Raw genomic sequence first — 16,909 nt, 5'->3', positions numbered from 1 at the left:
TTTTGTTTTCTCACCCCTGGGCTTTAATCTCTTCACAGGTTGCTTATCAGTGATTCTTGGGATCATCACTGGCCCTACCTCTCTCTTTGTCTGCTCACCCTTTTGATTTAATCCCCCCTTCCTTTAATATCCATTTGGCTCCCTGCCTTTGAGACCTAACCTATGCCCCCTTTGTTTCATTTGCTCTGTGTCCCTAGCCCCTCCTGGACAGTGCAAGCTGTGTGTAGTACATTGTAAGTCATATGCATCTGCGTATCCTGTAGGCCTATGTTTGTCATTTTGCCTATAAGATTCTGCTAAGATTGAAAGCTCAGGCCCATTACAACTCCATTTACTCAACTGCCTTGCCACTACTGGATCAGCAGTTTTCAGCACTTTTTTTGTTGTTGTTTTGTTTCTGGGCTTTTTTTTTCTACAACCGAGTTCATCAATGCTTAAATCATACTTCCATTGCATTTGTGACCCTGCATCACAAAAACCAACAGAAAGTCACCAGATATGGATTTCTAGATAAGGACAGATCCTGAAAGAGAAGACTCTAAGCTTTAAAATGATGTATACTGTGTAACTCAATTCAAATGGACTCCCCTAACCTATTTACATATTGAAAAGAAAGCACACACTCTGGAAAAAAGTATGAATAGAGAAAAAGAGGCTCTGAAGTACAAGGCCTATTCAAGCGCTTAATCTTCCCAAAACCATGCTAGCTGTGCGATGAATGGGACAAAAAACAGGATGTAAACCACCAGAGCAGCAATGATCTTACCTCAATGATGGCTTTCATCACGAGCCCAGCTCCTTTGACGACAGTCATGGACGGATGCTATAAGAAAGCAAACAGTATAATATCACTCGACATCCTCCCACCATATGCATGAGGAAAGACTGCTGCTGAAAATCATACTTTGAATTCCAGTTACACATGTTAAAAATAAAAAAAATGCACTATACCTACAATTTCTTTGCCGATGATCACATTGTATGCTGATCTACATATCATCAGGATTACAGTAAAGCAAGATAATTTCATGGCATGACATTTTCAGGAATTGCCTCTAGCATTCAATGCGTACAGTGTAGACAAGAACTTTCACATGCATTTTAATTTCACGAATCTTGGCTCTTGCAAAATTCACGAACTTAAAATGCATGTGAACATTCCTCTTTTCAAAAGAGATCATTTCACCACTCATGTCAATGACGTTCATGTCACAATATGGATTCCTGCATATTTCCTGCTCAATGACTTCTGTGTAGTGTCAAATACATGTATCACAGCTGATGGACTGCAGTGGCAGAATACAGCACACTACAAGAATAGCTATTTCAATTTGTAGGTATAATGGTAAATGCAAAGTAGTAGTTGAGACTAGAGTATCACACTTTATCTTTGCCATGACTGCATTGTTCTAAATACAGGCACATTATGAGAAACATACTAGTACAGCATAAAACTGTACAAACATTTCAAACTACATTTGTATTTGGCCAGAATTAAGCAAGCATAGAGAAGACACTGTCACCATGTATTTTGAACGCAACATTGATCTTACGAGGAATGCGCTCTTGTATATTTCTTTTTTTTCCCTTGGAGAACTTCTCTGAAGACACTGCAGTTTATCACTGACCAGCAATGTAAACATCAGGCTGAACATTACATGTACTTGTTCCTTGTGTGCAAAACAGCACATTTGATGGCTTGCTATGTTCACGGGATGGCACACAAGAGAATACATGTATTGAAAATGCTCTACACAAACTAGCAAGTCACAGTTGGCAAAGAAGGGGTTAATAATGTGAGGGTACTCAAGGGGGTCAAGAGACTCTCTATCCATACCTGGAATAGTCTGTAGAGAACTCGCCCCTGGTGGGCCACCAGTTCTAGGAGCTGGTCGAACAGGGTTCCGTCCGTCGTCTCGCTGTACGGAGCGCAGAGGCCAAAGGTCAAGAAGTCTAGGAGGGAGACTATCACCAGAGCACCAGTCCCTCGAATCTACCGGAGACGGAATGTGAAGTGAATGTGAATATAAGCAGGGCTCAACACTAACGGTGGCCCGGTGGCCCGGGGCTATCAAAAATGAAAGTCAGGCCACCAAATTTCAAAAAAAGTTCAAATTTGGTGGCCCGCCTCGGGCCACCAACATTTTTTGAAAAGTAGGGGCTTATGTCAATAAATTCGTAACTTTTTGTGCCGGAAATGCATAAATGCATGCAGTGAGTGTGTGACTCATTAAAAAAAACCCAGAACATTTAATGTTTTTTACTGTTTTTTTCGGGCCACCAAAAATTTGAAATTGATGATTTTGGTGGCCCCATCGGGCCACAAAAAAAAGTTAGTGTGGAGCCCTGATATAAGTGTGAAATCATAAAACACATAATCACGCATGCACCCACAACACAAACATACACACTCACACATACATTGTATCCACACATACACACATTCACAAACACACACACAAATGTAATATTGAAACATTTTCGCAGAACACATGACAAATATGAAATTCATGAAATACAATGTAGATACTAGTTGAATAACTGGTTGAGAGTGTACAAGTGACCAGGCATCTATTTTGTCTCACATGTAATTTTGCTTGTGACATCTCATTAGCACTTTCACATTGCGATGGTACATGTAAACAGGTGAGATTGTATCGTTTTATTTACTCGCGAAAATGGCTCCCGCAGAATCTAAAACACCTACTACTGTACTATTGAAATTCTTTCGGATGACAAGGATCTGCTTCATCATTTTATAAAACAAATAAGACACAACATTTAGTTCAGCCATTAGTATAATTACCCACAATTGGTACCTTCGAAACAGTCCAAACGTTCTCGGCCATCACCTCAAGCATGTTAGACTGTTCCAAAGTTACCTTGTGTGGGCAAGTCTTACTAATGCTGTCACTGATAAGTATTATTTGCATTTAAAAAAAAAAACTCACCACATGTTGAGCAAACAACTCCAGGAGGTTCTCCAGGAAAGACTTGGATGAGAGTAGGGACGACTTGTTCATCTGTTCTGTCCTTAGCTCGTAGTCATCGTGCATGGGCTGGAAAAAAAATCATACGATTTATATTTCTTTCCTAATTTTATTTTTTCATCATGGGGGCCTGACAGTAACAGTAGCTTTAAAGTACCTGTGGCTGATTTCATTGGATGCCTGCGTTTGCAAGATATACTTTGCTGCATGATCACCATGTAAAAGAGGAAAATTATTTGCCTGGAAATGGTGTGCTGCCCTGTATACACATTAGTCGTACACTTGTCAACAGACGTAGCTTATAAGATCACTGGCAATATCTCACTGGGAACCTTTATAATTGAGCTTTTTTGGCTATTCCTTTTTACAAAGTTCAAAGCCATGAGTTTCAGGAATGAAAAATTAACATGTCATCAATCCTTTTTTTTTGTGTGACTTTGGGTTTCTTTTTTCTTTTATCTTTTGTTTGGTGGGCAAGAATTTGGTGTCTGGTAAATACATCAGATATTACAGAACTACCCCAGCAGGATTTGAAAAGAAAGGAATGAGACAGATACACAGAGAAAACTCAAGACATAGACGATAAAAGAAACCACTCAAACTTATCATTAATTGACAATGAAAGGCAAATTAAACAACGCTATGAGAGGAAGACACTAAAAGGTAAAAACAACAACTATACAATCAGAGGGAATTTGAAAGCAGAATGGGGGAAAAAACACAAATAAACAAATTTGAATAAACCACCTTCCCATCTCTTTCTATAGGCAAACAAAAAATATCTTTCTTCTTACCTGCATTAGTGCACAGAGCATGTCGATGGCTGCGTGCGTGACACCATCATCTTGCCGCTTGAGCGCCTTCACGACCTTTATACCGACTCGCTCGCGGAACCTGAAAAGGATGGGTTTGAGAAATACTGAATGCTACTCTGGGATCTTTGGTATTCCTTATCTACGATATTGACATAAATGAAAGTAAGAGGGTAAAGCAGAGGGGTGAAGTATGCTATGAAAGATTTTTATCACATGTCTCCCTCTGTACAGAGAAAAGTGAGAAAAAAATCTTTTCATAGATATTTAGATACATGAACATACTATTTGCACTTCTACTGCAGGGTGATATGCTGGATCTTACGGTTTGAAGACCCTCTGAGCTTCAAGTTCTAGAATCTATAAGCATCCATCTCAAACTGAAATAGGGCAAAGCTGACAACAAGTTCAATCTCTCTGAACATGGCGTAGCTACGAAGTAAAGAACTACTTCGGTAAAACTCTCACATAGTTACATCACTGGACTTTCTAAAGTACTTTTACATGCTGCAAAATTCCTTCATGTACAATGTACTACACACACATAATCATTTCATATATGTGACGTGCTACGTAATGAAACTTTTTAATCATAGATAAAAAGTACAAGTTGTACCACTCAAACATAATAAATCAATAAGTTTGAATGACATGACTGAGGATTACTGTGTAAGTGGAAATTGTCAGGGAGTGGAAATTTTCACACATTTCACACCACATGAAACAAGCAAAATCTGAAAGCGCACTATTTTTTTCTTCTTCTTCTTTTTTGTTGTTGCTTGTTTTACATGTGTGAGTTTGTTATATCATTTCATGTCTTGGTATCAAGGCAAGCATATTGAAGGGGTATTAATGTCATGTCATTGGCAGTTTTCTTCACATTCAAATGTCCTGTAGCATGAGCAACTTTAATGTTGTAATGCAGACCAGTTACCTTGTGAATAAAGTAGCACAATGTTTTTGCTGCTAAAGCTCTCAACCACCATGTCAGTGGCAAAGTGTTTGAAATGCTCACTAAATATTGTCCTGACAGTCTGTAAAATTGAATACATGTGAAATTCATCTTCCCAGGCAGACCACAAGAAATTTACTTGCGCCCAAATTTCAACTTTGACAACAGTTGTTGGGAAACAAAGCTGACAAACCCCTGACAGATCAGCCAGTTGGGGGGGGGGGGGGGGGGGTGTTTCATCAACGTTTGTCAGCGCTGACAACTTGAATCACCATAGTAACAGTCAGTGACCAGAGCATCTCAGCCAATCAAAACCAAGGATTTTGCTGAAATTGGTCAGCACCGACAGTTGTCAGCGCTGACAAGCGTTGATGAAACACCCCCCCAGAACTCACTTCTGCAGTGTTGTGAACGCCCCGAAGCCCGCCTTGGACGCTACCAGCCTGCGGAGGGCTTGAAAGTGACTCTCTAGAACCTCTGCCTTCATGGTCATTGGGTCTCCTGGGGGGCCAAGAAAGACATAAAGTACTCCCCTTGGTAACAATCATTATAAACAGCGATTGAAAGTAATCCTGACAGGGTCCTAGTCATGTGAAACGTTCACATACTTCTCAAACCCACCAATTTCAAGATTATCCTTGCAGGATACGGTCAGAATATCAAAGACACAATTCCTGTATGAGGCATTTACAAGAAACATACTTCTTGCTTGTTAACTGAATACAATAATATATACCACTTGTTCATACTGTAGTCGTAGTCTCCCTATGTGCTGCTTTTTTGTTTTTATTCTTTTACTGCTCATACAAAGTACATGTCATTCACTGAATATGTCTACCTCTGCATTAAAACTTCCTCCTTTCTACCATGACTGCATAAGACTAGTAAAGAGTTTTCAATATATGACCTGTAATTCATTAACTCATTAACACTTAGTCATATCCATTAACTATGCCTTATGACAAAGTTTATATAGAAATCTATTGGTATCAGAACCAGTATGTACATTAGTTGTGCTGGGCAGGACAACATGACATATTTTCCTTAATAGATTATGGCACAGAAACTGATTCAATGGCATTTTTACAACTCGGAAAACCAAATAATACGACAATGTAATGTAAGAAATGAAAAGGAATTTACATCCAGAAAACTCGTACAGAGTCTAAAGCTATGCGCTAATTGAAAGATAATTTTCTTGTAGTACCAATGAATCCTAAAAGGGTTTAATTCAAAATGAATTCTGACCTTCATGAGCTAGTAATGCCAGCAGAGCACCATTGATCAGCTTCTCCTTGTTTTCTGCAAAGAATCCCTGGTGTGTGAGAAAGTGAGAGAAAGATAGATCAAAGAGGGGATGAGAAGACAAATAACTGGTAGTATTACTAAAATTAATAGCTATCATTTTCATCATTTAGTTGCATTGACGATTTATATGTTGGCAAAGTTGCCTGTCGAGTTTTGTTGGAATGTTGTAATTTTTTTTTTTTTGCTCGTTGTGATTTTTCACTCATCAGTATGAATGGCCCTAATATCATCGATTCAGACGACTTACATCTTGCGTGACCGCATGAAGGAGACCGCTGTATGAGATGTTGTTGTTGAATCGCATCACTGCTTCATCAAAGTTGTTATCTGGAGGCAGCACAGAAAGAGGAAAATATCACACATTAGTATCATACCAGAATGGGAGATTCTTAAGCAGAAAGGGTACAAATGACTCATTACATCACCTTCACATCGAAAGAACAGATGATTGAAAAAACAGCCCTCCAACTCAATGACTTTTATTTCTAGTCCAACACCAACATATTGTGATATATTGTCCATCACTTTAACTGCCCTGGCCTGCCTTGTTATGACTACATGGTCTGCATTGACACACAGCTGCTAACAGTCACTGGTCAATTTCAGGGAGATTCCCGAGAGCTATCAGGGAGGTACCTGCAAGTTACATGCATCTCAATAGGCAAACATATTTCCAAATGAGGGAAGCTTTCATGTTCCTCCTGAAGGATGTGAAAATGGAATCACATTTTTCAAAGAACTTCTTGCAGAATCAGGAATATGTGGCATCATAATCACTACAAAATCATGGTCATAATCACCATAATCACGATAATGATCCATTTTGCTTTTATCATTCACTGTCATGATTAACATTACATGAGAATTACCACATATTGAACATGATGTATTCACATATAATTCAACATTTCATATCCTTTCACTCTCATTCAGCTTTTGGATGGATTTCTCAGATACCAGTTGAGTTGCCATGGAGATAAGAACTCACTGTAGGGGACGGCGAGGAATCGGAGGTGATAGCTCTCCACCTCTTCGTCCACGGGGACGTAGAGCGGCTGATGCCTCTGACCTCTGTCGGTGAAGGTCATCTTGACGCAAACGTCCCTGTTTCCGCTTGCCCTGACGCCGTCTAACACCCCTGCTATGAGGTTGTCCCTGCGAATCAGAAGCAGCATTAGGAAGGTGAATCTAAGACTCTAGTATCTTTGCTATTTCACTCTGATACCACAACTTATATCATTGCTGGGCTGACAAGACCTTGTATCTCAAATTTCGGTGAAAATGACTTTCTTTGATTAATGGGCAGATAATCAGTTCAGTGATGTCCTGTCCAAATCCTAGCTGTCATACCCCAAACACGAAGCCACCATGGCATGTCAAAGGAAAGGCTATCCCATTTGATATAGTGCTTTGGCTGCCATGTTGTTTTGCTCTCCTGAACATTTGACATTTTGTAGATAAGCAGTCTTGTCGCCCAAGCGATACGTTTGATAAACATCTAGCAGTTTTTCATTAACTGATGGTCTCAAATCCATTATAACACAGAAATCAGTGGAACCTCATTGTAATGAGGTCAAATATAGCGAGATACCTCACATAACGAGGTAAATTTACAGGTCTCATTCCTTTTATATTCTCTTGCTTTTATCCCTCATGTCACGAGATATCTAAAATAATGAGAAAATGTCAGAAGTCCCAAGCAGCTTGTTATAATGAGAAAGATTTTAAACCTAAAACAGACGGGAGACTTCCAAGCACCCTCCCCCTTCTAGTATTTTCTTTCGCTGCCCCTCAATGGCTACAGCTTTAGCATTCATCTTTTGTGTCTTTTTTTTTTCCTCTCATGTTTCCCGCACATTTTAACACCCACTTTTGTGCGAGACAGACATATTGTCAAGGTGTCTGACTTTTATGTCAGTTCACATGTCCATCTAAATGTCTTATTAGGCATTAACCTGTATGGAGCCCTATTGGCAAGCAACACCTATTTCCATAAATGAATAGCGCTAGCATTTCCAAAAACCACTTTCACTTTCATCAATATATTCATTGTGATACCATTAGTGGGGAGCCAAGCATTCATGAGATCCATACGGAGACCTACAGTGTTGAAGATCATTCAACAATAATGCACATTGGCAATTGTTTTCCTTCCCTAAAGGCAAAGCACAAAGGTGCACATGGAAAAAAAAAATACAACACACAGCTATCTTCAAACAGAAAGCTGTAACTCTGTTTAGTTGTTGTAGTTTTTTTGTTGATAGATACAAGACTTATAGGGCACCTAAAACAGCAATGATGATGTAAAACATGACTCACTGAAGAGCGCATCTTAAAAAATCAATTTACTTACCTATCTGTTGACGTGTACTTCCTAATTTGACCCCTGACGTACTCTAGATAGAACATCTGAGGGTTCTCTTGGCAACGGATTATTGCAAATATCTGAAAAGGAAAAAAGGGGGACGTAATAGAATAATAGCTTGAATGGGCCAAAAGACTCTAAACATTATATAAACTGATTGAAATGTTCCACTATATTGAAAGCGATTGCTTGGAAATCAAGTTTCTCATGCTCTTTCTCTTTAGAAAAATGTTTTTTCCAACATATATTCTCATTAAAATTTCATCATAAATATCACTAAATCTGCAGCAACTTCAGCTCTGGTGAATTTAGTAGCATTAACGTTTATAATACAGGGTCACGACAACATTCGAGTGATTCAAACTGCTGACCACTGATAATTATGACTTGAATTCATTTATTTCCATTGATTTCTTCATGATGCACCATGCCAATCTTCAAACTTCGAAACAATGGCCAAATGTTTACATTTTGCATGCACAATCTTAACTCCTTCATGGTTATCACTGTACATTGTATGAAGTTCATACTCAAGTAGTCTTGTTTTGTGTGTTCAACACATGTCATGAAATGTTTCTTCTACTACCACTACTACCACTACTACTTCTGTCTGTCGCACCGTTGTCTACTTTTTTCCTTAATCTTTTCTATTATCTATCATCATGTCCTGCACTATTGTAAAACTAGAAACATTCACAGCATGAAACTTTTGCAATCATTGCAGCCAATGGCCTTTCTTATGTCATGAAACTTTCACGAATTACTGCTGGCATTCAATGCACTGGGTAGACAAACACTTTCGCGTGCATTTCACTCTCGCGAATCTTGGCTTCTCAGTAAATTCACAAGTTTCATACACACATAAATTTCTGGATTTACAGCACTTTCTCCACTCACATCACAGAGAGGCTTGACGGTGACGACACTGTAGCTGGCGGGGTCCCTCTCTACGATGCAGGTCTCTGTCAGGCACAGCACACGCCTCTGGGGCTCGTTGTGCCGCGGCGTCCACTTCTGCACCCCAAACTCTGCCAGCGAGGTGAGCGCCTCATCCCCACTGCATGGCAGGCAAACGAGTCACCAAGCAACCAAGACAAAGAGTGAGTGGTGATGTTTTCAGGACAGAAAATTCACGGACTGATACAATGTGGTGCATATGTAACGTACATTTGAAGAGCAACTTTGGGGATTTTGTGGATTTGCCACCTTTTGAAATAAAACATTTAAGCTTGGTGATGTACAATACGTATAAAAAATGTTGCTTCAGTGACCAATTTTTGTCTGTGCATGTCTTCTTTTTTTTTCTTGGATGATTTGCTATCTTCACACATTTTCTTCACATTTCCTCCATCTCTCTAAAGATTCTCTACGTGTAGATATCAAATATTTCACAACTAATAATCAAGTAACATGGGGGTCATCTTGAAAGCTGGACAGCTACGGTGTAGGAAAGCTAGCCAGCCTGGCACTACTCTGGGGTCAAAGTTCAGTCAATCACATGCACACAGGCTTCTGATTGGCTCCAGCTGGACTTAGCATCTTTTGGAACAAAACAGACATGGAATTAGCACCTTTTGAAACAAAACATCTTATGCCTAATCACTCTTGCTATAAATTCTGAAGGCTAATGATTTTGTTCAGAATTTCTTCTATTCCAGAGTGGCATAACTAAAAGATATCGAAACATATCAACATATCAAATTAGTTTATGATGTGAATTCCAGACAGGAATGGAAGCAAGCCTTACTTGTATTTGCCCAGCCTGTTGACATTGAACTGCTCAAACGTGATAGGCTCCCGTCGTATCCTGAGGATCACACCAGTGTATGTGGCGGCAAACTCTGTGGCTTGCTTCATCAGTTGGTCCTTCTGCTCAGAGGCAAAAAGGTGCTGGAGGAAAAAATGTACAGTTATCATTAATGGCCTTAATCTCCACTGAGAAAAAGACAGCAACGACAAATGAATGAATGAATCCTATGTTTTATTTCAGATCTACATTCAACTCTTGACATGTCAAAGTCGCAAGTATGCACTGTCACACAATATGCAAAAGGTTCATAGTGATGTACATGTAATTTGTTTTATAGGTTAAAGGGACGCAGTCCTCACGAAATTTAAAAAAATATGTTGTAGTTGGTACCTCCATTGAACTACTTTCATCAAAAACAAACTTTCAAATCACCAAATAAGCTCGTACATTTCGGTTAAAAAAGGTGTGACTCTGCAAATGAGCAAGTCTTGGCGGAGAGTCATACGTCATCGATGCACAACTCTTTCCAGCGGTGTTCTGCTCGTCATCCCTAGTTATTTATAAATACATGTTTACTATTTATTTTTATATTCATTGTATATATAAATGAGCTTGAAATATTTTGTTTGAAATAATAAAACCACATATTGTCACATTTTATGAAAAAATCAGATATGATCATTTTGAACACTTAAATTGGTTTTCTGAGGCACCACTGTCAACTTGAGAGTAGGGCATCAATGACGTTGCTCCTTTTGGTAGGCTCTTACACGATCGCTTGCAGGAATTATTTTTTAAAAATCGCGTACGGAGACAATTTTTGATGTCCACGCGTATAAATTGGTGAAAGGTTACAGTTTTTACTCTTCTTAATTATCAGTACAGTGAAAATCTCAGGACTGCTTCCCTTTAAGAGTTTAGTGGTATACATGTAGTGGGATGTTTGATGTTGCATCCCATTTCCTCAACATGAACGTATAGAGACTCGTACATACTCAGTGAATGTTTTGGTGTTTGTTTTTTCTCTTATCATCAGTGTGAACAGCGAATCTTGATTCATGACATCATCAGTAAGTAGTAGGATGGAACGGTATCATTGATAATCACTGTGTAAGGTTCGAAACCCTCCAACCCCTTCACAGTGTTCCCATACTCGGGGTGCTACAAGCCAACTTGCCTGTTTGTCTGAAAGAATAGTCAGTCTGGTAAACTGAAGATGCTTTTGCACGTTAAAAGCGTGAGGCCCTTGCCCAAATACACGTATGGGCACGCAGAAGAAAAAGGTTTGTTTGTGTGTTTTTAGAAACGCCCCAACAGTATTCTAAACTTACAAAATTGAATCCATATTAAAGCTTTGGGACAGCCTGTGATGTTCTCACTGGCTGATTCATTGAACCATACTCCATAGTTATTGATTTTTCCCTTTTGGGGAGACTTTAACAATTTTAGAGAGGAAACCTTCAAAGCCAAACGACCCTCCTGGGTACAGGGTACTCACCAGTCGGCTAAATCCTCCCTGAGCGATGGCAAAACCTCCAGGGTAGTCCGAAACCTTTCAACATTGAGAGAGAGATCAAAATCATTCTTTGTAAATAAATCAAGCAAGATCTGAAAATGCAAAATCTCACATGCCACCACAATGCAAGACTGCAGACAACCGTTGGTCATGACCTAAATATTCCTGATAAAATCCTCAGACTTTACAATCACTGATAGACCTGTGATAATTGAACACATATACTACTGTCAGAGCTCTTAACAGTCTCTGCAACTATTGTACTATATTCATAAAAATTGAATTTGACAGACATTTTTTACTTGAGGTCTTTTGATATCATTTGGATATGAATCAATACACCAATATGAGCCCACTGAGTAAGGGTACAATACTTTTTCCATGGCCCAGTACTCATCCTGACAGTCAACAGCATTTTAATCATCATGCATTATTCGAGGTTGTACAGGTGGTGCGAGAGTGGCTGATGTCAGTGCTAAACCCGAGTGAAATACTAGTAGCCAATGGAATGCATAGAGCTGAGCCACATACATACAGTCATTACACGCACATACGAATGTGTTCCAGTTTTTCATGGCTCTCCCTTCTGGGCATCCTACACTTCTTTGGCCTGTCCTTCTCTCCTTAAAGGACAAGTCCACCTTCATAGACATGTGGATTGAGTGAATGCAGCAATATTAGTAGAACACATTAGTGAAAGTTTGGAGAAAATCGGACAATCCGTTCAAAAGTTTTGAATTTTTAAAGTATCTGCTTAGTCACTGCTGGATGAGAAGACTACTACAATGTATGATGTCATATGCGTACAACCATATAAAGAAAATAAAAAGAGAGTTTCACAAAACTTTACTTTTTGAATAAAGAGCACATTTCTTCGACTTGTTACTGACATATGTAAAGGGTAATATTATTTCCCCTGCCTTCTGAAAGAGAGAAGTCAAATGCTTTTTTGTTATGCAAGAAAAGTGAAAATATGTTGAATTTTCTTTATTCTTTCTTTATACCGTTGTACTCATGTGACATCACAAGCTATAGTAGTCTTTTCATCCAGCCTTGAGTGAGCAGAAACTTCAAATATTCATAACTTTTGAACCAATTGTCTGATTTTCCTCAAACTCTCACTGATGTGCTCTACTAATATTGCTGCATTCACTCATCTCACAGGTCTATGAAGGTGAACTTGTCCTTTAATGATGACACCAATTCCAACCTTCTGCCCTTTACCCTTGGCAGTACCCTTTTTTTTTCAGATTTTGATTCAGTCGTCCTCCAGACAGCTTAACCAACTACGAAGATTTGCTTTCTCTGTAAACATATTTTGAGCAAATGTCACCCTCTGTATCTTTAAGATTACAACCGTTGATCTACAATTTTGATTACACATGTCGCAAAAAAAAACAAAACAAAATCAAACTCATTCAAATCCGACTGACTATTTGCAGTCCCACTGGTTTTGTTTTCAGACATCTGTTAATAATCACTGTAGATCAGCAGTTGCGATCTTTAAACTGCAGAGGGCGACATTTGATAGAATTATATTATGGCACATATTCTCCCCTCAGCATGAATTAATCTCTTTTCTTTCATCTGCTTTCTCTTTCACCATTTCCCCTCCAGTTTCCCCCTCCAAGAATGTCTAAACTGTCTATAAAACTGAAACCTCACAGAATGCATCACAGCCACTTCTTCCGGTATCTCTCACCATTGTCTACTATTCTCGTACAGCTCCAGCCAGCATTTTTGCAGAAATGGGAAAAGTATGCTTGCCGGAAATCATTACTGTCCCTGCCACCACCATAAAGCAAAACTTTTGACTACAGTTGAACCTCTCTTATCCGGCCTCCCTTTATCCGGATCTCTCTTATTATATGGACGCAATCTCGCCGTGATTTTTTTTTTTTTTTTTTGATAATTACGGGAGGAAAGGAGGATTCCCAACTCCTTGAGAACTCCTACACAAAGACACATGAATTACATATTACTTCCAACATGATTAACATACATTAACTCAAATTTCCTTCCAAATTGCTTACCTTCAGACATTTTAACATCCCTAAACATCCCCAAATCATCGCAAGAACGTGGACAGATTATGCGCTCGAGTCCTCTCATATCACATCTCCACATATAGGTCCATACACAGCCGTCGATATGACTAGATAGACATGCATTGTTTCGAGTCATTGGCTGAGCAACGAATGATATTGAACACTCAAAAATTGTTCACACACCGTACACACACAAAGAGAGAAAGGGTGAGAGAGTGTGGGGAAGAGAGCAACCCAATCGCAATGCACTATCACTTTTTACCTTGGGCCCGGTATGGTATTAGGTAATGCAGCTGTCTGTCACTGAGTGTAACAATGAAAAGGTTGCAGTATACACATTACTACATGACATTGTTGTACTACAATGGGCTACATCAGTACATGTGTATGTATATTTACACATATAAAGCATTGAGTCTCCCGTATCCGGCCAAATCCCTTATCCGGATGAGCCCCGGTCCCGACTTGTCCGGATGCGAGAGGTTCAACTGTATTTGCTTTTCACATATAGGGCAAAAGTAAGCTTGCTGGAAATCATTACTTTCCCTGCCACCACCATATAGTAAAAACTTTCGACAAGTTGGGTGGACAATGACTAACCTGTGTGAAACCCTCGATGTCCTTGTAGTAGTAGGAGCAGATGACCCGCCCGGACGCAATGTCCTTCTGGTCAATGGAGCAGGGGGTGACCTCCAGCACCACCGACTTCCTGTTGTCACTCCAGTGGTGCTTGTATGCATTGTATCTCTGCAGGTGGAGAAAGATGTTGTTTTCTTTAACCCACTGAATCTTAGAAACGTAATTGTGTATAGTTTGTGTATTGATGCTATATCTTTTTATCAAATTTCTTTTGAAGTATTCATTGTTAGACATTCATAAAGGAGAATACAAAAATAATCTTGTCATTTGGACCCTTTGTTTTCATGTATACATGTAATTGTGTAAGTTAAAGAAACTTAAACCCTTATAAAAATAACAGCTTTTACAGTAATATGAGACTTTGACACTGAAATCTCAACCCCTCCATCAGACTTTATAGCAGTATTTCATGGAATGTGTTCTGTCAGTGTAAACACATGGTACAGAGTTTGATTGTAATCTGCAAAATATTGTTCTTGTTCAACCATGACCTTCTTTTTGTATTTATTTTCCAGGAACAGTACAGAATCCTTGGATGATAAAGTTCTGCTACGTGTTCTCTGTCTTCAGCCATAAAGCAGTGCAAACACTCCCACAGACAAATTAGGACAGACAGACACACATGCACACACACACACACACACACACACACAATCATATGAACAGAGGAAGTGCAAACACATTCACAGACATACACAAACACACTCACTTACTTGGTCAACCGATGACTTGCCCCCGCCAAACTTTGCTCTGTGTTTCTGCATCAAACATGAATGGCAAAGATGTTTGAATATCATCAGTTAAGGTACAAAACAAAGTCAAAAGGTCATTCACTAAATACACAGGTGTTATAAAATTCTACTGGTTCATCGTGATCTTCAGAGCTTATGGGACAATTTACATGTATGACACAATAAATAAAAGTAACTCAACCATGATTTCAGCTGGTCTCGAATAATGGCAGACTTGACATAAGGCACCAAAAGAAGAACAGTAGTAGCAGTACGGGCAGTAGTAGTAGTAATAGTAAAAGTAGTAGAAGTAGTAGTAGTAGTAGTAGTAGTAGTAGTAGTAGTAGTAGTAGTAGTAGTAGTAGTAGTAGTAGTAGTAGTAGTAGTAGTAGCAGTAGTAGTAGTAGTAGTAGTAGCAGCAGCAGCAGCAGTAGTAGTTGCAGCAGCAGCAACAGCAGTTCTTCTAAAAGATGTTGCTGCAGTTATTGTAATCTACTAGTAGTAACCATGATATACAATAAACCAATAGCCACACAAACATAACAAATGTGCTGAGGGAATTCTGACCATGGCATACATAAATAAATAAAACATGATGCTTTACAGCCAATTTACCAAATTTAGGTAAGCATCAATGTTTGAACTCCACAGCATATACCCACTTGCGACAACTGTAGCTTCATAGAATCATTCTTAAAAATTGAAACTGAAACACTCAAGCAACAAATGTAAGGAATCAAAGTTACTGCCATGGTAAGTGACAGGGTGGGAAAGTAAAAGCATAGCATAGTCACTTGTGGTCATAAAAAAGTAGAAGTGTATTGGGTGCTGTCACTCTGAGGTTTTTTCCTTATTGTTGAATTTGTTGTTGCTGACATTTATCTGTTTGTTTGCTTTGTTGTTACTGTTGTTATGAAATCATCTCACCAGGGCCTCGGTGATGACATCTGGCCGGTGTTCGGTGGAGAACCTCATGGTCTCCTGCTTCTTGCCCCCTTTCTTGATGGAGATGATGAACTCATTGTTGAGCTGGGCCTTGGTGTTGGGGGCGATTCCAAAGAACTCCTTGTAGGGCCACTGCAGGGAAGAAGGAGAAACAGATTAGAAAAATTTGGAAAGATCTGCACATCATTTACAAGGCTATTTTATGGCCTTTGCATTAAATTGCAATGCTAATACTCCTGTGAAAAATTGTTAACATGATATTTCAGAAAACAAATCTAAAGCACACAGTTGTATGTATGACAACTGATTTATTCAAATCTGTCACATGTAATGTAACAGCCTTGCACTGCAAATCTAGTTGTTCACATGTTATTTGTTTATTGCTATTGCTCATTCGCAGAATAGCAATCATTAACAACACAAAAAGCAACATGAAATATATATTTCAAGAAGACACAAAGCCAGAAATAGCCGGGGGATGGTTCATTCAAAAAGTTTACCAACAGACTTCTTACATGGAGTCCCTACACATAGTACATTGTAATTCGTTTCACGTATTAGGCTGTACACATGTATGTATGTCTTTAATGTGCTCAAGGGTGGAGAAGTAATGGCTTGTATGTTTTATGATTATCTTACATGACAGTCTGATACTGAAAACAAAAAAGGCACGTGATTATGCAAACTACCCTGTGTCTAGTCTGCACCATGTGCTATGCAATGTCTCTTAACCCGTTCCTTCCGCAATTCTCTGAGTGCCTTTTATGCCCCGAAACGAGATTCTTTTCGCCCGTCGACAGAGAGGCACACAGGTTGGTGATCCAGCTGTGTGAAGGCAGTCAAGCGGTTCATT

At 39.1% G+C, this 16,909-nt stretch overlaps 1 protein-coding gene across 1 annotated transcript in view; it reads right to left on the bottom strand.

Moving 5' to 3' along the window:
- LOC139711867 (dnaJ homolog subfamily C member 13-like) overlaps nucleotides 1–16,200 on the bottom strand; it is a gene marked incomplete at its 5' end in the record, with an annotated part of 51,295 nt that extends 35,095 nt beyond the window's left edge. The window contains 15 exons of the mRNA XM_071623717.1: nucleotides 767–823; nucleotides 1,838–1,993; nucleotides 2,952–3,059; nucleotides 3,785–3,884; nucleotides 5,150–5,255; nucleotides 6,003–6,069; nucleotides 6,310–6,389; nucleotides 7,051–7,217; nucleotides 8,416–8,507; nucleotides 9,325–9,484; nucleotides 10,175–10,317; nucleotides 11,676–11,729; nucleotides 14,342–14,488; nucleotides 15,094–15,138; nucleotides 16,039–16,200. Of these exons, the coding sequence (XP_071479818.1) occupies nucleotides 767–823; nucleotides 1,838–1,993; nucleotides 2,952–3,059; nucleotides 3,785–3,884; nucleotides 5,150–5,255; nucleotides 6,003–6,069; nucleotides 6,310–6,389; nucleotides 7,051–7,217; nucleotides 8,416–8,507; nucleotides 9,325–9,484; nucleotides 10,175–10,317; nucleotides 11,676–11,729; nucleotides 14,342–14,488; nucleotides 15,094–15,138; nucleotides 16,039–16,200 (1,644 nt within the window). The remainder of the gene's footprint in view (nucleotides 1–766; nucleotides 824–1,837; nucleotides 1,994–2,951; nucleotides 3,060–3,784; nucleotides 3,885–5,149; nucleotides 5,256–6,002; nucleotides 6,070–6,309; nucleotides 6,390–7,050; nucleotides 7,218–8,415; nucleotides 8,508–9,324; nucleotides 9,485–10,174; nucleotides 10,318–11,675; nucleotides 11,730–14,341; nucleotides 14,489–15,093; nucleotides 15,139–16,038) is intronic.
- Between the last annotated feature and the right edge of the window lie 709 nt (nucleotides 16,201–16,909).

This window comes from Diadema antillarum, unplaced genomic scaffold (assembly GCF_040938485.1).
Source record: "Diadema antillarum isolate AM-2024a unplaced genomic scaffold, OU_Dant_1.0 seq00001718_RagTag, whole genome shotgun sequence".
In the NCBI taxonomy this organism is placed as follows: Eukaryota; Metazoa; Echinodermata; class Echinoidea; order Diadematoida; family Diadematidae; genus Diadema; species Diadema antillarum.
Note: the sequence above shows the minus strand (reverse complement) of the source record. Positions and strands in the feature narration are given on the sequence as shown.